General features: G+C 40.8%; 1 protein-coding gene across 1 annotated transcript; it reads left to right on the top strand.

The window, feature by feature from the left end:
- Positions 1 to 1,155: 1,155 nt before the first annotated feature.
- LOC124529105 (uncharacterized) lies at positions 1,156 to 27,486 on the top strand. Its single transcript, XM_047103008.1, is given in 12 exon segments — positions 1,156 to 1,236; positions 4,583 to 4,775; positions 6,776 to 6,903; positions 14,204 to 14,404; positions 15,119 to 15,240; positions 17,255 to 17,483; positions 20,856 to 21,058; positions 23,333 to 23,488; positions 25,627 to 25,720; positions 26,417 to 26,592; positions 26,594 to 26,644; positions 27,480 to 27,486. Coding segments are annotated over 12 exon segments (1,641 nt in total).

The following is a 27,486-nucleotide window of genomic DNA, read 5'->3' as shown; positions in this document are numbered from 1 at the left end:
TCATAGTACTTAAAATCCAGTGAGTGAGACAAATATTGATCAATACTCACACAAATAAATGTAAGACAACAACCTCAGTAAGTGCCTCAAAAGAGATACTTGGTGTTATAGGGAAGCCAGCAGGAGTTCCCTGTGAAAGTAATGATAGAGCTGAGGTTGGAAGGCGAAAAGGCTTTAACCTGGCAAAGGAGGAAGGAGATCTTTCAATGGAGACGAGATAGATTGTGCAAAGACCTGTGCAGAGAGAGAGTATGGCACTCACAAGAAACCAAAAGACATGAATGGCTGGGACACAGTGATCCAGGTGGAAAGTGATGCAAAATGAAACTAGCCCAAAGTTTCTTGAACTTGGCACTATTGACATTTTGCGTTTGATAATTCTTTTGTTGTGGGAGGCTGTCCCAACCATTACAGGATATTTAGCAGCATTCCTGGCCTTTACCCCCTAGATGCCAGTAGCACCTACCTCCAAGTTGTGACAACCAAAAATGTCTCCAGACATGGCCAAATGTCCACTGGGGAGCAAAATCACATTTGGTTGAGAACCACTGGAGAGAGATAGGCAGGGGCCAGACTGTGTAGGCCCTGTTAAGGAGTTTTGCTTTATTCTGTAAGTGATGGAATGCCTTTCAGGGATATTAAAGTGGAGGAAACAAGACAATCAAAACTGCATTTCTTTGTTTTTAATAATTTTTTTAATGTTTATTTATCTTTGAGAGAGACAGCATGAGTGGGGGAGGGGAAGAGAGAGAGAGAGACACGGAATCTGAAATAGGCTCCAGGCTCTAAGCTGTCAGCACAGAGCCTGATGTGGGGCTCATACTTGTCAACTGTAAGATCATGACTTGAGCCGAAGTTGGAAGCCCAACCAACTGAGCCACCTTGATCACCCCTCAAAACTACACTTCTAAAAGATCTTCTGTCAGCAGTGAGTAAAATGAGGGAAAAGAAACTCAGGCCAGAAGCAATGTGGATAGACCAATTAAGAGGCTAAACCAGTTTAGAAGCTCCTAGACTTTCCTGGTGAAAGCTAATTACAGCTTGGACTAGGATGGTGGGTGGTGGAGATGCAGAGAAGTGATGGATTGGAAAGATAGGAAGTCAAATCAACAGGAGTTGGTGATAGACTAAACATGTAGGGTGAGGCAGAAGGAGATGGCAGGAATGATTCATGCTAGAGGAAGTGACTGGGTGATGGTGCTGTTGACCAAAATGGGCAAGTTGGAGATGGCCCAGGTTTGTGGGAGAAACACAATTTTATCATGTTAAATTTGAGGGGCCTTTGAGATGCCCAGGAACAGATGCCAAATAGGTCATTGGATATGTGGGTCTGGAGCTCTAGGAGGCCTGGATTACAGATACCAGGGAGCAAATGGTCTAAAGAAGGTAATCTCAGCAGTGAAAGTATACTGCCTCCCAAGGAAGGAGTATAGGAGGAAAAGATGAGGTCGTAAGACTGGGTCTTAAGTGTGACTCCTGTTTAATGACCCGACAGAGAAAAATACACCTCAAGCATCAGCAAAGGGATGGCTGGAAAGTTGGTGAGACCAAAGAGAAGGTGGGGTCTCAGGAGGCCAGGGAAATGAGTGAGTCAAGAAGCAGGGAGTGCACAATGTTTACAGCAGCGCTATCGACAATAGGCAAAATATGGAAAAGAGCCCACATGTCCATCGGCTTTGGAATGGATAAAGAAGATGTGGTGTGTGTGTGTGTGTGTGTGTGTGTGTGTGTGTGTGTGTGTGTATATACATATATATATATATATATATATATATATATATATATATATATGATGGAGTATTACTCGGCAATCAAAAAGAATGAAATCTTGCCATTTGCAACAATGTGGATGGAACTGGAGCGTATTATGCTAAGTGAAATTAGAGAAAGACAAATATGACTTCACTCATATGTGGAATTTAAGATACAAACAGATGAACATAAGGGAAGGGAAGCAAAAATAATACAAAAACAGGGAAGGGGACAAAACATAAGAGACTCTTAAATATGGAGAACAAACAGGGCTGCTGGAGGGGTTGTGGGTGAGGGATGAGCTAAATGGGCAATGGGCATTGAGGAGGGCACTTGTTGGGATGAACACTGAGTGTTATATGTAGGGGATGAATCACTGGATTCTACTCCTGAAATCATTATTCCGCTATAAGCTAACTGGGATGTAAATTAAAAATAATAATAATAGGGGCGCCTGGGTGGCTCAGTCGGTTAAGCATCTGACTTCAGCTCAGGTCATGATCTCGCGGTCCATGGGTTCGAGCCCCATGTCAGGCTCTGTGCTGACAGCTCAGAGCCTGGAGCTTGCTTCGGATTCTGTGTCTCCCCTCTCTCTGACCCTTCCCAGCTCATGCTGTCTCTCTCTCAAAAATAAAAAACATGAAAGAAAAAGAAAGAAAGAAAGAAAGAAAGAAAGAAAGAAAGAAAGAAAGAAAGAAGCAGGAAGTGTAAAACTGTGTCACATGCTCCTGAGAGATTACATAAGATGGCTAAAGGAAGTCTGCTGGATGTGGAGAAAAGGTCACTGTTGGTCTTAGTGAAAGTGGTTTGGTTTGATGGAGACAGGAGTCAGATGGAGATGGGTGAGGAGTAGGAGATGAGGAAATGGAGACAGTGAATGCAGATCACATCTTGGGAGGCTAGATTGTAGGGAGGAGGGGAGACAAAAGGTGGGACCTGGGGAGGGGCAAGAGGATATTTTGAAAATGAGAGGGATGTGAGGGGCACATGAGTGGCTCAGTCAGTTGAGTGTCTGAGTTCGGCTCAGGTCACGATCTCATAGTTCATGAGTTTGAGCCCCATGTCAGGCTTGCTGCTGTCAGCAGAGAGCTTACTTTGGATCCTCTGTCCCCCTCGCTCAATGCCACTCCACTGCTCATGCTCTCCCTCTCTCTCAAAACTAAATAAACATTTAAAAAATAAAATAAAATAAAATAAAATAAAATAAAATAAAATAAAATAAAATAAAATAAAGGAGAGGGATGTGAGCATGTTTCAGTTTCAGTTGGGAAAATAGCTGGCTGCAAGGAGTTGGGTATCCAAGAAAAAGGGAAGCTTCAGAGATGGGAGGGAATGGTCACAGAGAAGGGGAGCAGGGTTGTTCCCTGTAGAACAGAAGGAAGTGGAGAGGAGGGTGTGAGCCAGTGGGTCTGTGTGAGGGGAGGTGGAGAAGCAGAGGGACTTCTGCTGAGACAGAGTGAAGAGTGGGCATGAGGTGGGCTTGAGAAGAGTGAAGTTTGAAATTGTGAGAATCATTATCAGAAAAATTATTCTCAGGATGCAACAGTTCCTCAGTCATCTGAGAGAAATTATGATTGGAATACCCAGATTACTTGCACTACTTTCCTAGAGTTGCCATAACAAAACACCACAAAGTGAGTGGCTCCTAGCAACCAGGAGAGAACTTTATTCTGTCATAGTGTTGGATGTTACAAGTCCGAAATCAAGGTATGAGCAGGGCCATGCTCCCTCTGAAGTCTCCAGAGGAAGATCCTTCCTTGTCCCCCCTAGCATCTGGCAGTTGCTAGTAATCCTGGCTGTTACTTGGCATCCTTGGCTTCTAGATGCATCACTCCAATCTCCACCCCTGTCCTCACATGGCTTTCTCCCCTCTGAGTCGGTCTCCATGTTTTCCTCTTTTTATAAAAACATCAGTCATTGGGAGCTCCTGGGGGCCTCAGTCGGTTAAGCGTCTGACTTCCAGCTCAGGTCATGATCTCACATCTGGTGGTTCAAGCCCCACATAGGGCTCTGTGCTGACAGCTCAGAGCCTCTAGCCTGCTTCAGATTCTATCTCCCTGTCTCTCTCTCTGTCCCTCCCCTGCTTGTGCTCCCTCTTTCTGTCTCTCTCTCTCAAAAAAAATTTTTTAATTAATTAAAAAAAAAAGAACATCAGTCATTGGAGTCACCCTACTCCACTATGACCTCATCTTAACCTATGTATGTCTGCAAAGGCTCCATTTCCATATTAGGTCACATTCACAGGTTTCAGGTGGACATGAATTTTAGGGGAACACTATTCAATTCAGTATATATATTACTAAGACATGAGATTGTGTTAATGCATCTTTAAAGTATTTGTATAATTAAAATGAAAAAGTCTTTAACAGCTAATGTGTATAGATCTCAAGTGCTTCATAAGCACAGTGTCAACGTGCCCCCTGTAAAACTGTTGTGGTATCTCCATTGTCCCCGTGTTACAGGTGAGGACACAGAGGCTAAGAGTAGCTGAGTGACTTGCCTAGGGTGAGATCCTGGAAGAGCTAGGCCCAGAACACAGGCACCCTGACCAATAACACTCAGCTCTATTGCCTGCCTTTTTCCAGGTAACCTGGAGTTAATCAGAACAAAACTTAATCAGCTATTTATCTATGTCACTACCCTTCCCCGCCAACATTCTTTGCTCATATGTCTTTCTCTACATACAGTGCTTTATGCATTCAGCATGTCTGCAGCTCCATACTGACAGCCCACTGCATGAGAACAGAAGCCTACTGTTTGGCCCATTTGGGCTGGCAAAATATAACTCTTTCTTTTCCGGTAACTTCTGGGCTTGGCTTTCTTTCCCCAGGTCCACAGCATCCAGTTCATGGAGTTCTCAGAAGTGGAGAACCAGGATGACTACTACAGCATAGACGCGGGTTACGTCTACACCCAGGACCAGCGAGGAGTGCATGTCATGTATGATGAAGCCTTGAGTGATCTGAAGGAGCTGGAGGCAGAAATGCTGCTTGTAGCCAGCCATTACATTGAGAAAGAGAAAGGTCAGAAGTCAGATTTTAAAAAATCAACCAGCCAAACAAATAATAAACACTAAGGGCTCTGTTTAACACCTTCCACGTGGAAACATAAATGCATATCCAATAGTATCTGAAAACTCAGTAAGTGCATACACCTCCCCTGCTTTAGAGAAGATATGGTTCTGCTTCTAGCTCAAGTCCCTCTTCTTGTTGGAGACTGTGACTACTCTTTCAAAGCGTGGTTATAATTCTGACTGTTGTTTAGACTCTTCCCCACCAGGTGAAGGGGGTGTCATGCAGGGCCCCGAGGGAAGCAAAGTAAGGGAGTGAAGGTAACAATTCTTTTTTCCTAAGTGACAAAAAAGTGATTGACCTTGGGGAAACAGCAGTTAGAAGCAGAGACACCCTGGAGTTCCTAACAAAAATCCAGCAGGATAAGCACCAAAAGGAGAAATCATTACTCAGCGTAATCAAATAGCCTATACTATGGGTTCTCTTCTTCCTTCTGGCGTCACTCAAATGTATGCAATTCTAGAAATAGGTGAGGAAAGAAGAATCCTTTTGGAATAATATGATGACATTAGCATTATATTTGGAAAGAGCTTAGAGTTTCTAGACATATTGCAACACCTAAAAGGAAATTTAGCAAGGGTTTGTGCTATTTTGTAATATATGTGGTTGGTAATTAAGAATAATTCATTTTGGGGCACCTGGGTGGCTCAGTCAGTTAAGCGTCCGACTCTTGGTTTCTGGCTCAGTCAGTTAAGCGTCCGACTCTTGGTTTCTGCTCAGGTCATGATCTCATAGTTCATGAGTTCAAGCCCCACGTTGGGCTCTGCATTGCCGGTGTGAACCTGCTTGGGATTCTCTCTCTCTCTCCTCTCTACTCCTCCCTCTCTCTCTCTCTCTCAAAATAAATAAACTTAAAAAAAAGAATTTTAATATTGATATAAAATACTGCTCAAAGAATGTTTGACAACTAACCTTTCAGAGCCTGATAGAATTAACTTAACATTGGATTGAACTCTGCCCTCTTTGTTACAGACCATGGGTGTCTGAATCATGGGATGCAGTGATGGCATCCAACATTCTAGGGCATTTAATTTCAACTTTTAGCTTTTATCTTTACCGGTTATTCTACATACTGATGGCATCATTTTTATTGATATTAATTTATAATACTGTGCAACTGTTTCAAGCTGTTAAGAATTTAATTTGATTGAAACAGTCAGCAGTTATTTAGCCACATGAACAAGACCATTTTTCAACTGAGCTAGTGAATATGTAGTCATCTGTCGTGGAATGATTTCCTAACCTCTGCTGAAGAAATTCCTGATCAAAGTCTTTTTCTTGTTCAGTACCCATCATATACGTGATAATTATTGAACTCAAAGTTTAGCACCTGAAACTCTCTTACTTTTTGATATTTCAGTCTGAAATAGACCACTCAAAAATTGAAAGCAATACTCATGCTGGTATTGAAAAATTAACATTAATATAGTGGGAAAATATTTTAGCTGAATATAATGACAAGGATTACTTACCTTTATTGATTTAAGTTAGGAATTAACATAATTAAGGAATATCTTAGAAACTTCTCTGAGAAGTTTTTACTTGGCTAATATCACTTGGAAGAGCGGGGTTAACCTGGGTTTGTGGTTAAACCACCAGGGACCTATTTTTAGAGAAGGTGAAATGTATGTTTTGCCTTTAAATTACAGGTTTGAGGATATTTTCGTGAAGATTTCATATTAACTGAATTTTGGTTGTATTTCTAAAATTAGCCTTTAAGACTAAAATTAAAAAGTGGAAACAAAAACCTCTATTGACTTAGAAGTCAACAAGTGTGAACTTAGGTCCTAGTCTTGGCCAATGGCTCTCCAGCTGATTCTTAGGAACCCCTGTGACTGACTCAGTGTTTTCATTCCTGAGATGGAGCTGACAGTTCAAGGGCTGCTTTTCAAATGAGAATACCTCCGTGGAAAGGCCTGTCTCTGATCATTCTCATCCCCCTTCTCTCCCAGGTCACAAAGAGGGCAGCAAGTCAAATACTGGCCAGGACTGGGGATGGGCCCATGCAAGCGTGGACAGATTTGCTGTGCTGTATGACATATGGACCTGGGAAGCAGTTCTTCTAGAAAATAAGCGCCAGGTATTTCTCCCTAGAAAACAAAACATCTGTTAAACTTTCTTACAAAACCCAGTATTTAAAACAAACAAAAAGCCTGTCTTTTGGGGCAGCTCCTAATAAAGTATGTAATTATTCTATTTAAATAATCTCAGCTAGTTGTAAGGGTGTGAATAATAAGTTTATTTTCTTGTGGTTCCTTGTTAACAAAAAATAAAATGTGAAGGGTACTACTTTATCTTATAGGCATAATTTGTTAGAGGGCTGTATAATTTAGGATCTTATATATATGTTTTTAGTGAGAATGGGTGATGATTCCATTCACATTCATTGTCCTGTCAGGGACAAGCCTCACTTTGCTACACACAGACACCCTGACTTTATTATGGCCTTTAGAAATACACCACATGTGGGTGGGGCAGGCAGTTGGGCAAGGTATGCTCAGCGCAGCAAGTTACGAGGGTGAGTTTAAAGCAATGAGATGGCATCTTGCTAAATTCATCATCATACCATCAATGGCTCATATCCTAGTAATAAATGAGACACTGCTCTTCATTTGTATCCACAGCATGGATTATTAGCCCTTCTGATGGTCACCAACTCTTGGGAGTTTATTCATCAAACATTAAGTATCTCCTCTGTCTCAGGAACTATTCTAGACATTAGGAACATATGGATAAATAAGAGAAGATAATCTCTGTCTTTAAGGAATTCTAGTCTATAAAAGTTGACCCAGTCTCTAAGTAAAAATTACAGGTGACTCACAGCTTACAACTGAGGCACACACAAGATCCCCAGAGACCACCGCGGAGGGAGGAATTTGTCCTGTGAGGGGCTATTGGAGTAAAGGAAATATTGGCAAGTCTTCTCAGAGGAATAGATCTTTATTTAATCCTTTTAGTAAGAGATGTGTAAGATGTTGTCTGTCAGAGAAGGAAAAATCCTTAAGCAGAGGAAACAGCATTAGCGATGTCAGGGAGGTGTAAAATGAGGATGGTGAATTTGGAGAACAAGAGGACTTCTATGGCTAGGCTATAAAGGCATGATGAGAAATGAGCTGAATGTGTTTTGGGTGCAGCCTGTGAAGGGCCTGCTAATCCATACAACATTTACAGTGTATTTTATGAGCAAAGAGGAGCCATCGGTGAGTTCCAGTAAGGGAGAAATACGACCATAGCTCCGTTTTCACCAGTTGCTGGGGTATTCATGGGGAGAATAGATTAGAGTGGAGCTCGTGCAGAAGAGCAGTGCAGTTATTGCAACAGTGACCTGGAGAGGGAAGACGGGACCTACACCAAGGATGGAACAGTGAGAACAGGAAGGAGGGCAGACTTGAGAGCACTTTGTAGAAATGGAAATGTTGGGATTTGAAGACCAGATGCTGGGGTGAGAGTTTAATAAGGGTGGAATTAAAAAGGACTTTCTCAGGATCAGGGAGGAGGCTATTAACTGAAATGGAATGCAGGAGGAGGGGCACTTTGGAGGGGAAGGTAATACGGAGTCTGCCACAACAGGCATGTGAGGAGAGTTTGCTAAAACTCAGGTGTGAATGTTTTGTGGGAGGTATAGGTTTGAAGGTCAGGAGCAGATATGAGCTGAGGTATGAAGGTGAACGTTGAGCCACAGTAATGAATCAAATGACTAGGAAAAGCCAGAGATGTCTTAAATGCAGCCCTGGGTAATCCTTGAATTTAAGGGGAAGATCACAGAACAAGAATCCTTGAGGGGAACAAGAAGTAGCCAAAGAAACTAGAGGACAAAAAAGAAGGGATAGTGTGATAACAGCCAATGAAGGGGGGTGCTTTTAATTAGGAGAGGACAGTTACTAACTAGTGTGGCATGCAGCGAAACATCAAGAAAGAGGACTCCTAAACACCAGGCAGTGGGGTCAGTCCCCAGGGTCATTGCCAGCTTCATAGGACTCTCAGAGGAGGTATGGGGGTGGAAGCCAGCTTACAGTGCACTATGATGTGGTCAGAAGATGGGGAAGTGGAAATGTTTTCTTTGAATTGTTTTTCTAGTAGATTAGATGGTTAACCATTTCATCTACTCTCTGGTCTATTACTCACAGAGATGTAGGTCACCCAATTTTTGTAAACACCTGGCTGGGCTTAAAGGGTGAGAGCCTCGGGCTTTGAAAACCGTTCCTCTTTTCAAAGGGAACTGGCCTCTACAGAGTTTGCATCTGCACCCTTCATCTGCCAGTTGGAAACTTCCTTTGATCAACTAAGTGAGAGATCTAGACTCAGAGTGTAGCGACTGAAAAGGCTACATTAAATGTAAATAAGACAGAATCCCTGAACTCAACAAGTTTATTGTCGAAACATGAGTTTTAAGCAGCCCCCCTTTTCTGGGCTCTCTCTCCCCACCTTCCCTTTCAGTGCTTCCAGGCCTTCTATGGAGGCCCCAGGCAGGATTCAATGGCAATAGAAGAATAGAAGGGCAGAGAGGACTGAAAAATCGATTTCTCCACGCTTTGGCATACACTTCATTCTGTGCTAAGCTACCAGGGCTGTTCACTAGTTTCCTCTATGGTAAATGAAATTATTTTAACTTAAAAAAATCATTGAAAACACCTCCCCCCTTTCTACCCTGACAATAAGTTCTCTGTAGAAACTGAGCTAGCTATCTGTGCCAAAGCTGTGAAACGTGGCCTTCTAAACCAGAAATTCTGTCAAAAGAGCCTATTTCTAATGGATAAACCTTTGTGTTATCTAGAGTACCATTGATTTCTCCCAGTCCTGATTCTACTGCCAAATATATTGGAATCCCTAGAGTTAAGAATTGCTCAAACACACTGGGCTGTCTTAAATCCTGAAAGTAACCATTTTGTGTGTAAACTCTCATAAAATTAGGGCTGATGTGAATTCAGGTGAATTAAGGGACTCTTAGAGAAGCCAGGCATTAGCTGTCCTGGCTCCTAAGTGACACTTGCTCCACATGCTAATTCTCTCTACAGCCACCAGAGGACACATTTTCAGGGTAATTTGAATTAGTGTTTGGAGAACTAAAATAAATAAATAAATAAAAACCTGTGACCGCTGTGGCTAGCACTGATTTTCTGTTTTGTACTTGCATTTGATCTAAAATGTTATTTTTTTAAGTTTTTTAAGTCCCAGAAATATAAGACACTTGAAGTAAAAATAATATAAACACAGAAAGGTTTGAGAGTATTCGTTTTGTTTTTTTCCCATTTTCTCCAATATTTGATGCCTACCCTCAGTGTGTACCATGCATTATTTTGCCTGAGAGTTGGCCCTTGACACACACAGGTGACATTTGACAGGCGAGGAAGACTTCTTAGACAAATAACCAGCCCAGAGTTTAAATGGAAATGGGCCAGTTAGCAAACAGATAATACATAGAATCTGTGAGGCAGAAAGATCCTGGTCTTTCCCCTGTTGGGAAAGTATTAATAATAAAATTATGCAAGGGTCCATCTGAGAGTTTCTTGAGGTTGAGGCCAAAACTTAAAAAAGCCTGATGAATTTTTAAAAAGAGCCACGTTTTCCTTTTCAACAACTAGTGTTGCCAATTAAACTATGACAATATGCGGGACATACTTATACTCAAAAAGTGTTTGCTGTTTATCAGAAACTCAGATTTAACTAGGTGACCTCTATTTTTATTTGCTAAATCTGGCAATCCTGTAAACAACAAAAGCGAGGTTGGCAAATTAGCACCAACCTCTGCAACCTGGCATCAGCAGATTGAAATCACCAGCAAGAACCCTCCCCACAAACTTCTACCAGATAGCCAAACAATAGGGCTCTTTGTACAAAAAACAGGTCAAGGCGTACAAATACTATAAACCAGCTCCTGGGATTGCCTTGGCTCAGTCAAAAAGGTTCAAGTTAGTCCAGAATGATTTAGGGAAGTAATTGTTTCTTTCCTAATCTCCTCACCTAGGCTATTAAGTGACACCTTTCTTACCTCTCACACCCTCCTTTCTGCTTTGTCCTCTACTATTTAATTATTGAATGTTATTCTAGACTAGAGCTCAGCAGAGGGAACAGGTAACTTAGATAACCCTGCTTGTTCAATTTTCCCCAAGGTTCACTTACAGGGCGGGAGATCACCTTTCTTCTTTCCTTGCTCTGAGATGTGTGAGTTCCTACCTACGAGTGCATTGTGTGTTCTGAGATTTTAGCCTCCTTTGGTGCTTTCCCTTTCATGCTAAGGTTGACCTAAGGTCCCTGAGTCCAATGTTTCCCAAAGGGCATCCTGCAAACCCAGATGCTAAATAAAGTGCCCTAGGATCTCCCTCCTTGTGCTTTAGCATTGAAGCCCAGATACTGCACATCTGTTAATAAGACAATGTTTGATTCCTACTCTGCTATTGATTCTTGAGTGTTTACCTCTCTAGGGAGTCTTGGCAGCCATAATTAGCAAGATGGAGACACTCCTGGCTTTTCCTGCCACATATTCATGTAGTGCTTGCACCTTCTCAGTTCTTTCTGGTTTTGTATTCTTTTCTTAGCTATGGACTCCACACAAAGAGAGGGGCTTGTTATCACCTTCAGGGAAATTTCTTATTTTGTTAAGAAGAGGGTTGACTTCCTGCCCCAAGCCACCAGGAAGACCAACACCCAAGGAAACAAAACACACTCTTTCTCTGATGCATCTCAAAGTGTGCTAGGCTGTCAGATTGGTGGAAATTGCAACCTCAGCAATTCACTCCTTTCTGACAATTAAATCCACACACTGGGCAAGCCTGTGTGTCTTTAAAATATATATATATATATATATATATATATATATATATATGTATATATATATTGTTTTAGCTCAATTTTAGCTAATTTATTGTCAGGTTAGCTAACATACAGTATATATACAGTGTGCTCTTGGTCTTGGGGGTAGGTTCCCATGATTCATCACTTACATACAACACCCAGTGTTCATCCCAACAAGTGCCCTCCTCAATGCCCATCACCCATTTCTCCCACTCCCCCCACCCCATCAACCCTCAGTTTGTTCTCTTTAAGAGTCTCTTATGGTTTGCCTCCCTCTCTGTTTGAAACTACTTTTTCCCTTTCCCTTCTCCTATGGTCTTCTGCTAAGTTTCTCAAGTTCCACATATGAGGGAAAACATATGATATCTGTCTTTCTCTGACTTATTTCACTTAGCATAATACTCTCCAGTTCCATCTACATTGTTGCAAATGGCAGGATTTCATTCTTTCTCATTGCCAAGTAGTATTCCATTATATATACAAACCACATCTTCTTTATCCGTTCATCAGTTGATGGATATTTGGGCTCTTTCCGTAATTTGGCTATTGTTGATAGCACTGTAAACATTGGGGTACATGTGCCCCTATGAATCAACACTCCGGTATCCTTTGGATAAATTCCTAGTGCTTTGGTGATATGACTACAATGGGAGCTGACACCTTCCAGAAGAGTGAAACCTCCATAAGAGGAGCTAGGGAAAGAAGACTGGGAAGGGACATCTTGAGCTAAAACTCTGAGGGAGGAAGTGTTGGATTAGATCAGCAGAGGAAAGGAATCTGTTCTGTTGTGAAATGAATGGAATAAAACTTCAGAAGCTTCCGGTGAAAGCTGATTTATCCATCAGGCAATGTGGACTTGGTGTTTAGGATCTAAGAGCTTTTCAGGTACCATTGAAAATGTTTGGGATTTGAGAAAAAAAAAACTTACGCATTACTCTGAAATATGAAAAGAAAATACAACATAGAAAGCAGTAATGCTTAATCACATGTCAGTAAAATGTAAAAACATTGTTAACTGAGCACTTATAAACATTTCTTTTGCATCTGAAAATTTCTAGATCAGATCTTCTCACTTCTTAAGAATCTCTGAATATATACTGCCCAGAAATCATAGCCAATCATTAACTCAAAGTGATGTTTGTAGCCAAATTGAAAAGCAAAATTCTAAATATCATTTAACATTTTTACAGAAAAAAAAATTTGAATGGGATGTGAGTATGTCTTAATATAGTTGATATAATGTGGGATAGGGTTTCCAAAAAAAGATTGTCTAAGCCCTATGAAGGCCTGAACAGTAATCACACTGTTCAGAACTGCTTAATTATCTTGCCCTTAGGTCCCTGTTTGGGATTCTAGCCCAGTGATCTCTCAAGAGCCTTTTCCTGATTAGCACCATGACTAATGACACACAAATAGAATTTACACCCAGAACAGAAATTTCTTACGTTCACAGACAAATGTAAAAACAAAATAAAGAACATCTCTCTCTGGATTCTCACATTAGGAACCCTCTTCAATGGTTAGTGTCTGGAAGCTTTCTTTGGTTTTTAGGAAAGGCTTGTGACCTCCACTGGAATTAAATTAAATTAAATTTAATTTAATTTAATTTAAATAAATTAAAAGATTAAAATAAATTAAACAATTAAAAAAGAAAGTAATACAAATAATTTTTCATCAAATTATCAATAATCAAAGTATATAAATGATTTTATACACTGCAACATTCCAATAAAATTACTAATTCTCCGGGCGCCTGGGTGGCTCAGTCGGTTGAGTGTCCGACTTCCACTCAGGTCATGATCTCGCGGTCAGTGAGTTCGAGCCCCGCGTCGGGCTCTGTGCTGACTGCTCAGAGCCTGAAGCCTGTTTCAGATTCTGTGTCTTCCTCTCTCTCTGACCCTCCCCCATTCATGCTCGGTCTCTCTCTGTCTCAAAAATAAATAAACGTTAAAAAAAAAATTTTTTTTTAAAATTACTAATTCTCACTTCAAAAAAAAAAAAAAAAGCAAAAAAAGAAAAAGAAAAGAAAAGCTCCCCCAAATGCCTTTCAGAGTTCTGTACACCAGGCCCTTCCTAGCAATTTCTAGGTAAAATTGAGCAAACTGTTAAAGAAAAGGGGTCAGAAACGAGGATAAGGAGAGGAGGTCACCTGCCTCCATTTGGTCAAAGAGTAAAATGGAGGCAGGAGAATGAGGCTGTGGAGAAAGGTGTTACAGACAAATATATTTGATGGAGTGACATTGCATGCACCATCTCATTAGAGCTTATCATTATCACATGTTATATTATTCATTATTTAAGGCTCCTTTTATTTGTGGAGAGCAGGGGAAGAGGGGACACAGGCAAAACTAGTGTCCCTTCCTTTGCCCTCCCTCCCTCTGTGGGTTTACTAATTGCTCTGAGTCGCTTTGGTGCTGCAGCTGCCCGAACCAGGCCGGGGTACCCCGCGGTACCCCGAGGTTCTGAGCGGTTTCTTTCCTGCTGATGCCCCGGGGCTTTCCAAAGCATGGAGTGGGTGGGACCTCACCTCTCTTTGCTGGGCCCTACGGCTGCCTCTGCTGTTCCCTGACTAGAAACCTTATTTGCAGCTTCTTGACAGTTACTTTGAGGCCTACCAGCACGTGTTGGACCCCGAGGAGAGGTTTGCCTTAGCACAAGTGATCACTGACATCATGCACAGGTGCCCAAGGTTTGATTTCAGCCACCCTTATTTCATTAAGGCCTACAAAGATGAATGCACCTGCCTGAGGCTTCACTTACAGCTGGTGAGGGGCATCCTCAATCAGCACGTAAGTACATTTGGATTTTAAAATAGTACATGTGAGAAGGTATTTTCCTTTCATTGCAGGTTCAGAATCCAGGTTTTCTAGGGCAGCATGTTGAGCATGTTTATTTGTAAGCTCATTTGCATTGTTGAATTCCAAGCATAACTACAGTCTTAAATGGAAGTTTCCAACCCTAATTACATTTAATGGTCTGCAAAGAATAGACAACTTATTTTCACTAGATGATGGAGTTTATTGGTACTGAAAGGAGGACTAAACATACCCCTTTGCAAGCCATTAATGTATAAAGTTGTGTTTATTAATTTGTTTTTAATGCTGTGGCTATTTTTAGGACACTAAAGGAAAAATTAGTGTACATCCTCTGGGGAAAAGCCAGTGGCAGGAAGTAAGCAAGGGATAAATTGTTGCAGTGCATTTACCTGAGACCTGGTTAGATTTTTTTCCTTGTAGTCAATCATTTGACAAAGAGAAGTTTTCCTGGGCCTCTTAAGATTGTCTGAACTTGGTTGCCTTTGTTTTTATTGGCTGATCCCAGGCTCAGACTGAGACACCAGCATGTCTTCGTGTGAATGGATCCTCAAAACCACGTCTGGGTGAAAATCAGTCAAATAATGAAGGGACGCAAAGGACTGCTGTTCTTCTCATTCCAGGGCTCATAATTCACACCCATGGGAAAGTTTAAGTTTTCTAATTTTAACTTTTATGTTACATTTCTAGATAGAGCGCCAGCGGGAGTATGTCCAGAGGCTTTGGCAAAGAGGCCATCCAGATGATAGCAGTAACTTTGGACTTCCCCTTAACATAATTTGCAAACAACTTATTTCCATCAACAGTAGCTGGTATGGTGCTATTGTCTTTAGACATTTTACATTTAATCTTTTAGATAAGTTAAAGGGTATGATGGTAAGTCTAAATACTATTCTATAAAGTACCTTTCAAGTGTCTGGGGAGATGAGACAAGTAGATATAAAAGCCACAGAAGAGGGATTTTCTTGCGTACTCAATACCCATTTGCTTTGTAAGTAATAAAGAATAGGAGGCTAGAATTTAAAAGTTAAAACACTGGGTGCAGAATCTTTATTCTCTTGAGAAGCTCTATAAGAAAGAAAGAAGTTGCTCTTAAAAATGCCATCAGAGGACTTATTCAGAGGTGCCACACAAGCGGACATGCATGAAACTTGGGTGTGCTTAAAAGTTTCTCAAAAAGGAATTTCTTTAGTAAGTGTCACCATTTCTGCAAACTCACCTTGTGATCCTCTACCCCTTTAAGGAGCAAACTAAATTTCCTAAGATCACTCAGAGAAGGTATACCCCCATGACATGCATGCAGTTTGAGCCACCCCCTCCCCGCCATTCCTTCCTTGCCTTTGAGAGTGGTAAGGGAATCAGGAAGTGGGTTGCAAGCCCCAAGTTGGTCTGTATGGCCCATGATCATAATCTCTATTGCCTTCAAATGGGTGGAGAAATCATCCAGCTCCTTTCAACATGTCACAAATATCTGCTGAGCCACCTACAAGTACCAGGCACTGTGCAAGGAGGTGAGGACACAGTTGTGAACAATAGAGGCATGGCACTGTGCTCCCATCAAGCGCACAGGTCAGCAGTACAGGCGCACTTTCACTAGGATATGGCCACAATGGGCTATGGTATCTTCTTGGGGAGTAGCAGGATGCCGTGGGATTTCATAGCTTAGATTCTTTTTTTTTTAATTGTTTATTCCTTTTTTGAGACAGAGAGAGGCACAGATCATGAGCAGGGGAGGGGCAGAGAGAGAGGGAGACACAAAATCTGAAGCAGGCTCCAGGCTCTGAACTGTCAGCCCGATGCGGGGCTCAAATTCATGAACCATGAGATCATGACCTGAGCTGAAGTCAGACACGTAACCGACTGAGCCACCCTGGTGTCCCTCGTAGCTTAGATTCTAACCTTATCCCTTGAGAAAGAGCCCTGGGAGTTCCAGGCACAAGACTGCATTTTCTCCACAGACCTTTCTAAGGACTGATTTCTTCTCTTTCATAAGATTGAGACATCAGCTGTCTGTGTGCGGCTCACTATGGCAAGAATCTACTGTTGAGGAAATGGTTCTTGGCGGAACATGCTAGGACTGTATGGATACCAAGACCTGTCAGAACAGTCTCAAAAGCAAATGTTATTTGCTTGATGAAATTCCTTTCCAGCCCTAGGGTTGTAATTTTTAAGATCTAGAACTAAGAGGAATCCCATTTGCATAGATTTAAGAAGTATTTATGTTCTTTAGTTCTATGTAGGTATAGAAAGGCCCTTGACTTGTGCTGTATCCTCTATTTTCAAAGCAATACCCACAGACAAGCATTTTGTTATTTCTGGCTTCATCCATTTATAAAATAGAACCTTCTTATGGCAAACGTGAATGACTCTAGCAGTTGTGTACAGAATTTAAAATGTGTCTTTGTTCATTAACATTTTCAGGGAAAAGGATAAAGACTCAGGTAGAAAAATAGAAAGCAATTATGGAAATTATTTAATATTTAGTCACTGATAAGTTATTTTGTTTTCAGATATTTGACTAAATGTTGATTACTGGAATGTTTATAGGTTTGCCATATACAGTTTAAGAATCAGATTGGGCTTTTAGAATAAATTCTTACGGCTCCCAATTTTAAAAGGGTTCACATTAAAGCAAAGGGCATGTTGCATAATCTGGTGGCTTCCCTGGATGGCCTCTGAGGCCCCTTTAAGCTTCCAATTTTTTTTAATGTCCTGGATTAAAACAGCTGTTTTATTGGTCTTAAAAAATGTAAAATTCAAATGTCTTTTGAAACAGATCAAGTTCTTCACTGTGTAAAATTGTCATTGATCCATCCTCTTTTCAAGCCCGTCTTTGAAAAACATGTATCTGCTGGAGTTCCACCCTTCCCTGGGCCTGGCATCGCTCATCCCCCGATCTCTTGATCACCTTCTCCAGGAGGCCCGTCACACCTGCAGACCCACATCAGCCAGCAGCCTCACCTTGCTGGAGAGACGCGTGCTGCAGCTGGCCCTGGATATGTGGCTCACACCGGCCCAGCCTGAGTCCTGGTACAGCACATGTCTCCACAAAGATGTAGGTTCTCCAAAAGGGGAGATGGGGGAGCTCCTTGGCCAAGGGAATGTTTCCAGGCAGATGTTACTACTTAACTTTGTTTTTCTGTTTGGCTCTATTCCTCCCCTATTTGGCCAGAGACAGATCATAGTGCTGGGCTTTGCCAACATTTTTATGTAATGGTTTTTTCATTTTCGGTCAAAGTTTCTATTTTATCAAAATACTGCTACAGCTAGAAGGGAGATATACATATGTATGTGGGAGATGTTTTCTGGCTTATTTATATTTCAACAATACACATTTTTAATTAAAAGCTATGTATTTTATTTGCACTAAAGCTCTTCCTGAAATTCCCTCTTTTTGTCCTGACCTGAGATCTGGTATGAGAGAGAGAGTGGCTGAGTGAGGAGACAGAGACCTGGACTCAAGTTCTGCCCTGCCATTAACTTGCTGTGTGACTCTGAGAAAGTCTTTGAGCCTCCCTGAGCTTCTTTTTCCTATTTTGTAAACTTATGTTTGTGTATTTGAGGGGAGGGAGATGGAAGTGAGCCTGATGGTCTCTAAAGCCCCTTTCAGCTTAGAACTCTATGGTTCAAACTATGGCCTAATGATTTACATAGTATTTGTAGTTAGATTTTAATTCTCTTCTTTTCTGTTAAGGCCAGAACAGTGGAGCCTATATTTCCAATCTGACCTTACTCTGTGTGGGTACATGGTGTATGATGAAGGAACTTTCAGCTACCAAAAATCTCTCTTCCATGCATCTGCCTTGACCTCCTATTCCCTCCTAAACTAAAATTTTATTTTATTTTAATTCATTTTAAATCGATAAAAATAATGTAATACAGAATTTTAGCAAATGAAAAAAGCAAAAGAAAAAAATTACCCTAAATATAATCACTCAAATGCATTCACAATACTTTTCTGAATTCAAGCATTCTTCATATGCGTATTTTACATAGTTATAATCACATCCTTCATACACTGCTTTTCATACACTTAATACACTGTTTTTCTCAGTTAACATTGTATTATATGTTTTTCCATTTTGCTAACTAGTCTTTATACTCACCTTTATGGTTATAATTCCCTTAAAGGATGATCATAACTTTTCCACCTCTTTCCTTATTGTTGGACATTCAAGTAATTTCTAATTTTTCATTGGTATTAAAATTGTTATAATGTATGTTTCCATACTTACAGATTTTTCTATATTTTAAATCAGTTCCTTTGATAGATTCTTAGGAGTGGAATTACTGAAACAAAATTTAAGTCTTTGGATGCAAGTTGGCAGATTGCTTCTCAAAAGAGTTGGGACAAATTATAATGCCACCAACAATTTGTAAGAGTACTAATTCTGCCACACTGTACAGTATTAGGTATAAGCATATGTCTGTGTGTGTGTGTGTGTATGTATATATATATATAATATATATATGTATATGCATATATTTATATATAAAGCATATATACAGACATATGCTTTATATATATGTATAAAACAGGTGGCATTGCCTTGTTAATTTGCATTTCCTTGGTATTTGTTGAGACTAAATATCCTTCCAAATGTCTTGTTACAAGTTGTATTTTTTTGTGAATCTTCTGTCTTTCCTTTTATTTATCTCTTAGAATCCTAATGTCATTCCTATTCACTTCTATGAGCTCTCTTCAATAAAAATTTTAACCCTTTGTCCATGATATTTTCTGCAAATATTTCTCCCAATTTATCTTTTTCTGTTTTATTTTCATAGAGTAAAATCTGTTGATCTTTTCCTTTGTGATTTCTTTTATCTTCCTAAATCCAGAAAGCAAATCATCTTCCACATGTTTTATATTTGTCTTACTTTATTCTAATTTCTTAAGTCTTTATTTTATTTTAAAAATATTTAACTTCTTTAGTATTCCACCTGGAGGGAGAGAGAAAGAGAGAGAGACGGGTATGAAGATGGCTCAAAATTGAATTTTTCCTGGGGCACTTGGGTGGCTCAGTCAGTCAAGCATCCAACTTCGGCTCAGGTCATGATCTTGTGATTCGTGAGTTCAAGCCCTGCTTTGGGCTCTGTGCTGACAGCTCAGAACCCGGAGCCAGCTTCAGAGTCTATGTCTCCCTCTCTCTCTGCCCCTCCCCTGCTTGCTCGCTCTGTCTCTCAAAAGTAAATAAATATTTTAAAAAATTTGAATTTTCCCCCAAATTACCAGTCATGTATCTACTACCATTTACTGTAGATTCTTTTCACATTGTATTATGTTACCAGATTTTTGTAATGTATTTTAAATTCTCTTATAACTCACAGTGAGTATTTGAGATACCTCCCTAATTTCCCATTGATGCCATATGCAGTTTTAATTATTCTTACTTTTAAAATGTGTTCAAATTTGGATCTAGAAATGGTAAATACTCAGATTAATCTTTTGTATCAGGCCAAGAAATGGGGGAGACATTGTCCTTAGAAATGAGTTTCTAATAGGAATTAGTTTAATAAAAAATTTTTATCACTTTGGAAGACTTCAAGAATCTAGAAATTGCATCTTCAAGTAGAAAAGGCCTTTGGTGGATCAGTGGACAGATAAGGGAATCTGTGATAGCAAAGGCAGATAAGGGAGATAAGGCAGAAAAGGTAGATAAAGGAGCCAAGCCAGCAAAGGCAGATTTGGGGGTCCCCAAACTGGGTCCTTGCTGGGAATGGTATACGAGGGTGTAGCAACGATGTCAGAGCAGAGGAGCCCCCCGTGGCAGGAGGGCTGTAAAGAGCAAGGAGGTTATTTCAAAAATTGCCCGGAACATGTAAAGGCAGTTTAGCAAACTATAAAACTACTGGACTGGAGTTAGGAAGTGTAAGTTTATTCTTGGTACTGCTGTGTGACCTTGGAAAGTTTCAGTGTTGCTTCAGATTTCTCACTAATACAATGGAAATGATGGTATCTGTGACTCCTACTTCATGGGGATCTTGAGTTCATGTACACGAAAACACTTTGAAATTTTGAAATTGCACTTAGAAGAGTTTATAGGAAATTATTCTTATTATTGGCTTCTAAAATACTTGGAAAACATCAGATTCCTACTTCTATTCTTTATTTTGGCTTAAAATATTTATAATAATGATAACAGCAAATACTATGTACCAGGCACTTTTGTATATATTAACTCGATGAACTCTCTCAATAACCTATTTAGGTAATTATTGCCTATTTATTCCTCTTCGGTATTGTTATTATTCTTATCCATCCTTTACAGATGAGGAAACTGAGAAATAGCAAAATTTTGTAGCTTTTAAGTGGCAGAGCAAGGACTTGAGTCCAGGAAATCTGGATTCAGAGTCTGTGCCACTGAGAGTGTTTTTTCTTAATATGTGAAATTTCTTTTTTTATACTTTAAAAAGTATTTTCTTTCAGCTGTTTTCAGCTAAAGTAATGGGAGATCCCTTTCTCATGGAGGAGATAGGTCTGCTTGCACTCAAGTCCGCAGCAGACGAAGGACAGAACCAAAGCCAAGATTCTCACATGCTGCTCCTGGAGACATTTTCCAAACTTCTGGAACTCGTGACCCTCCGCCACCGGCTGATAGAAATGAGTCTGGAGAGTGTACACTTAGCTCGGTCAGTAGGGGGACTGAGGATCCAGATGGGGGAGAACAGACCATAGGTGTCCCTGCCTACAAGCCTTGCTCCCTCTGTGCCCCAGAGCAGTCAAAGCAAGCTTTCTAAATGGCTGAAATGACCACCTTCCTTACTTTTTCATTCTCCACCCAGGCCTCCCCCTCATGTCTCTCTGACCACTCAGCTAGGCTAGGCCCTCCTCCTAGACCTGGGCTTCCTCTCTATTCAGCACATTGCCTTTCAGTTAGATGCTTAATACTGGTTTATCAGTTTTCCTGCTAGTGTAAGCTCCCTGATTGCAAAAGCACTGTCCATGTCGGTTTCCATGGTATCCATCACCTGGTATGAGACCTGACTTACACTCAACAAGTATTTACTGGATTTGCTCTTAACTATGATGAAGTTGAATAGCAGAGCAGAAGCAATAGAAGGATTAGAGAAAGGACAGGGATGAGTTAGTGACAGTATCCAGGCCTTACAGAGGTTTGGAAGGTTAAGCAGGTGGGGGGGGGGTGGAGAGAGAGAGAGATAAATGAGTTAGGTTTTAGGTATGAGTGTGAAGTGATGCAAAGACATCCAAGTGGACATGTTCCACAAGCAGGAAAAATATGGAATTAAAGGGTTTGTTGCAAACATGTATGAGTTCCCTTTTGTTCTAGTCCCCCACGAGAGTCCCTATATACCTGAAGAGTGCAATCATCTACCACAAACCATTACCAAGGGCCTGCTATGGCCAGGGACTGTGCTGGGGACTTTATGTGTACTCATTCATTTAATTTCCAGAATATTCTTAATAAGTAGCTTACTAATATTTTACCAGCAAGGAAGTGGAGGCTCAGAAAGGTAAGCTATTTGCCTAAGATCACATACCTAGAAAGTAGTAGAAACAGAATTCGAACCATGAGTCAAGATATTTATTAACCTTTATGATACTACCTCCTCATAATCTTTGATCCTTGATCTCAGGGATCTCACAATTTAAAAGTTACTTCTACTATAGTTTAATATGCTATTTTAGTCATATAACCAAAATACTATGGGAACTCAGAAAATGGAGTGTTTCATTCTTTGTAAGTGGGTCAAGGAAAGCTTCATAACAGAGACACTATTGAGGAACAAACTGTGTCCTCTGGCAGGTTCATATGTTCAAGTCCTCAGTCCCAATACATCAGATTGTGACCTCATTTGGAGGTAGGGTCTTTACAGAGGGAGTCAATTTAAAATGAAATTATTAGAGTGGGCCCTCATCCAATATGACTGGTATTTCTTATAAGAGGAGAAGACTTGGACACAGACACACACAGAGAAGGAAGATGATGTGAAGACACAAGCAGAATGTGGTCATCTATAAACTAAGGAGAAAGGCCTGGAACAGATCCTTCCCTCATGGCCCTCAGAAGGAACCAACCCTGCTAATACCTTGATCTCAGACTTCCAACCTCCAGAACTGAGAGACAAATTTCTGTCTATAGTACTTTGGTACATCAACCTAGCAAATTAATGTAGGTTCCATTTAAGTTCAGCCTTAATGCACCAATTTCTGAAAATGGAGAAATGTGTGAGGATGTGGGTGAGAGAGGAGTGGAAGACATTCTAGACTCTTAAGGCTGAAATGCCAGAGGTGCATCTGAATGGAGCCTTGCTGCAAGCCATGTAAATGTGGGAGTAGAGCTCAGAGTTGGGATAGGACAGAGGTACGGTCATAGGCTCTTATACTAGGGGCTATCATTAGGCCATGTGGTTGGAAGACAAACTCCCCAAGAAGGGGACAGAGAAGAGGAGAAGAGGACCGGGTTTGGAACCCCAGGAAATACTAGAATTTGAAAATGAAGAGGAAGAGAAGCCAGTGCAGACTGAGAGGTAGTGGTCATGAGGTGGGAGCATGGAGATCCTGGATCCAAAGGAACAAAGATGTTCCTTGAGGAGAGGACAAAGACCAGCTGTGAAGTGTTCTGAGAGAAAATAGTGAACCTTGTATTGAAAGCAGTATTGGTGACCTCATGAGGGCTCTGAGGATAGAAGCCAGCAGGAAATGAGAGTTGAGGAAGTGTCCAAGCACATCTCCTCCTACTTTAACTGCTATTTTTAACTGTCATAGTGTAGAGTAGACACAAGACCTTTGTGACTCATTGACTTCATTCCGGACTTGGCTTACTATTGTTTTGACTTTTCCTTTTGTGCTTATTCAGATTTTTTGGGTTTTCTTACCACTTACTTTCCTTCTAGTGGAAAATAATAGCAAATGCTCTTGGCTCTTTATCCTCCCCCCTTTAGTCTCTATAAGGAACTGGCATGGGAGATGGGTTTTGAAGAGTACCATTTGTATCTGAGGCCTGTTCATTTTGAATTTGCATCACACAAGGACAAAGTGGACCATCCACCTCCTGTTTTTATCACCTCTCTGCTGGAGGACAGTGATCGAGTGGACAGGTGAGCCTTGAGAAGGTCCAAGTAAAAATAATGTAATGGTAGAATGAATGGCCAGTGAAAAATAATTTCTACCACCACTGGACTCACAAATGCAATTGTATTTCTAAATCTCCCCTCTTATATTCTATCTACTATGATGCCATTCTTTTTTCCTTTTTCTTTCTTTCCTTTTTTAATAAGGCAGGGGAAGAACTCAATGAAGGGGGATAATTGAATTTAAAAACAGCAAGTAATGGAAGAATCGGATCAGGGAGCTCAAATGAGATAAGATCACAGACTCAGCAGCACTGGTTGACTGTGTTGCTTCTAGGTAGAAAGGGGTGTGAGAGTTTGTCTCATGGGGCAAGAACCATGGATCAGAAGTCCAGATCCCTTCTCTCACTTTCCCTGGGACCAGGAAGAAGTCAGTTAAATTTTTTGAACAGCTTTTTCCTTGAAACTCTAACACAATGTCCAAATCTAACATGTATGGCAGTATCTCAGTCAGATTCTTTTGTTGACCAGCAACAGAAGTGGACTCAAACCCTTGAAACTTCTTCATGCCCCATATGTTCAGCCCATTGCCAGAAAGAGAACACTCCTACTAGTAACAGATCATGAGTCTATAAGTCGGGGAGAGGAATCTTTTTCTTCCATGCAGGATCAGCCTTTGATATGTGCTGAGGAGAAAAGTCTGTCTCCCTCTTCTTTCCTTCTTTTCTAGTCTGCCTTTCCCCTGAGGGTCCTTTCTTTCTATCCCTGGAGATTCGTGGTACTGCCCCCCCCCCCCAGGAAAGCAAAGTTGATTCCAAGGAGGAAAAGTCACCTTTGTTTTGCTAGTGTGGATCACTTGTCAAAATTTAACTTTGACGTGTTGATATGTTAAAGGTCTCCTCTTCTCCAAAGAGACCTTGGGCTGGGTTAGGATGACAGAATATGGTATCCCAGAATTTCTCGACCTTGGCATTATTGAAACTTGAGGCTGGATAACTCTTGTAGGGGGCTGTCCTGTGTATCAGAGGTTGTTTATCAGCATCCCTGACCTACCAGATGCCAGTAGTACCCCTTCTCCCCTTTTATAACAACCAAAAATGTCTCCAGACATTGCCAAATGTCCCCTGGAGGCAAAATATTTCTTGCTCTATCCTGTCATGCTAGCTAAACAAAAACAATTTGTCATAAGTATGTAGAAATGTCTCACAGAAACTGAAGGCAGGAAGTGTGAGCAGGCCTCAGGTGAGGCTGGATCTCCAACCTTGAGCCAAGTTATTCTCTGGGTCTTTACGGGCCTCCTGCAGGAGCTGGTATTTTACACTGATGTAAAATAGGGCATATTTTTGTTCAAGTGGAATCAACCAATCACCAGAAAGTGCCCAAATGATCTGTGGCCTGGCCAAGCTGTGACTGGTTCTCGCAACAATGACCCAAAGATCTTGCAAGATCTGAGGAGCCTTCTGAATTACCAGGGGAAGGTTTATGCACCCGAGGATCTTGTCTCTTGAGTTTGCATTTATTTTATGTATGTTAACTCCTTAGAGTTGCCACTTTGGAGTGATGTTATAACAACATATATCAAACATGAGCATAGTGACTTACATTTTAAAAAGCACATTTGTTCATATTATCCCACTTAATATTTGCCATAACCCTATGAGATAGGTGATATCTCCATTTACAGATGAAGAAACTAAGATTCATAGGTATTAAATTACTCAACAAAGACTCATAGGTATGGACAAAGGACCATATCCCAAGGCATAAACATGGTTGCAAAGAACATTTAGATGATTGTTGGGGCAATGGAAGAGAGCAAGAACTGGAAAGCCTTTAGGGAGTGGAGGAAAGGGTTCAAGTCAGTGAAGAGGCTGAGGACATGAGGTCGAAGGTAAGAACAGAAACAGGATAAAACAGTGGAATGGGGATCAACAGAAAAGAATTTGGAGTAGGTGGTCACCACAATGAAACTGAAAGGAGATCAAGTCCAGTAAGGACTGAAAAGACCTCTGAGCCCTTCGGTCTTTGGGCAGAAATATCAAGTCTTGTATAACATCTGCACTTGGATCACCTAGAACTGATCACATGCCATGCGGTCCCATCAGAATGGGCATCTCTTCACTAAAACATGGTACATCAAGACAATGTCATGTTTCTTCTTGCAGATATTCTCCTACTACTCTTGTGTTAGCCATCTCTGAGATGGATGATAACCAGGTTGGCAAGTTTAGCTTTTATACGAAGGAATCCATCCTTAAGGTAAATTATTGTTTTTAAAGAAACTAAACAATTTGCTCACGTATTTCTTTAAAGAAAATAATATTTAATTTATATAAGTTCAGCTCCCCTGTGTAAGAAAAGCGTCTAGCCTTACCTTATTTGATGTGCACATTGGCCTGGTTTAAACCATAGAGACTGCAACACCCCATGCAATAACCACTGCTAGCTATCTTAAAGAAGCACATGTAGTGAACCATCTTTGTACCAAATTTTTAAAATATGTACATGTTATTGGAGATTTTATTTGATCTTCTTGAACTTGGTGCTGTTTTTTTCCCCCTTCCATTCAGATGGATTTCTTTGCTTCTGTGTGAGTATGTGTAGGTTTGTACTTGCATGTGTGTGTTTTAAACATTAATCTAATTTTGGCAGTTTTAAAAGTTTGCCACTGAGCACATGTTTGCTAGTTCATCAGAACCTACTCATCCTTTTCTAACCCGAAACCTGATGGTGTCCAGCTATAGAGCAAATCAGGCCTGCAGGCTGCCTTCATGGGATGAAATGGTGCTTAGAGAGAGACTAGGTTCAGTCCCATGTCTGAGGAACAAGGATCTCAGTACATCCATCCGTTGGATTCATATGTTTACATGTTAAATAAGTGTTGATCTCAAACCCTCAACTTCACCTCTTGCTTTATGACAGACATTCCTAATATTTCACATTTTCTTCCTTTAGCTCTTATTCCATTCAGGAGTGGAAAACATGCAAGTGACCCTTGCATGCCAAGCTGCTCAGAAAAATGCTTTGATGGTGGCTGTCCAACAGGCATCCTTCTATCACACATCCCGATGGGGCTGTTCTGCTGATGTGAAGGTCAGCTTGTAAGATAGAGAACCCTGAGGCATGCTACTATATGCCAGCTAATGCTAGGATACCCCTTCCATTCCTTCTATCCTTTAGCCTGTCCCCTTCTCTCTTCCCTTCTTTTCTTCCTCCCCTTCTCCCCTTCCCTCCTTCTCTTTCTTCCTTCTTCCCCTTCTTGTCTATCTTTTTATCTTCTCTCCTTCCCTCTTTCCCTTCTTTCCTTTTTTTCCTAATGTGAGTCAACACATGACCAAATCTTTACAGGGTCTCTTTTTTTTTTTTTTTTAATTTTTTTTCAACGTTTTTTATTTATTTTTGGGACAGAGAGAGACAGAGCATGAACGGGGGAGGGGCAGAGAGAGAGGGAGACACAGAATCGGAAACAGGCTCCAGGCTCTGGGCCATCAGCCCAGAGCCTGACGCGGGGCTCGAACTCACGGACCGCGAGATCGTGACCTGGCTGAAGTCGGACGCTTAACCGACTGCGCCACCCAGGCGCCCCACAGGGTCTCTTAATTTCTCGTGATTTGCTAACAGTTTTTCTCTTTGTATGTAACTCTGTAACATTGACTAGTTAGAATCATCCAACAGAAAATATTGTACTTCTACCCCTACCCTTTGTAGAGATATGATTTTATTTGTTTTCTGTTTTATTCTTCCTGCATTTCTTTTTTGTAAAAGTCAACAGAGACATTTGTCCCTTCTTTTTCTACAAAAGGTAACAAACAATGCATACCCCCTTTCCCCCCTCCCCAGATTTCGTAGGTTGTTTTTGAGATGTAATTCGCGTAACATAAAATGTACTCCTTTAAAGTATGTAATTCACAAGATCATGCAACCATCACCACTATCTAATTCCAGAACATTTTCATCATTTTCAAAGGAAATCCTATACCCATTAGCAGTCAGTCCCCATGCCCCCCTGTTCCCTCAGCCCCTAA

The sequence above is a fragment of the Lynx rufus genome, unplaced genomic scaffold (genome assembly GCF_022079265.1).
Source record: "Lynx rufus isolate CCGP_SWC_20201006 ecotype Redwood Valley unplaced genomic scaffold, mLynRuf1.p SCAF_6, whole genome shotgun sequence".
In the NCBI taxonomy this organism is placed as follows: Eukaryota; Metazoa; Chordata; class Mammalia; order Carnivora; family Felidae; genus Lynx; species Lynx rufus.
The sequence above is the reverse complement of the archived record's forward strand: the minus strand, read 5'-3'. Positions and strand labels throughout refer to the sequence as shown.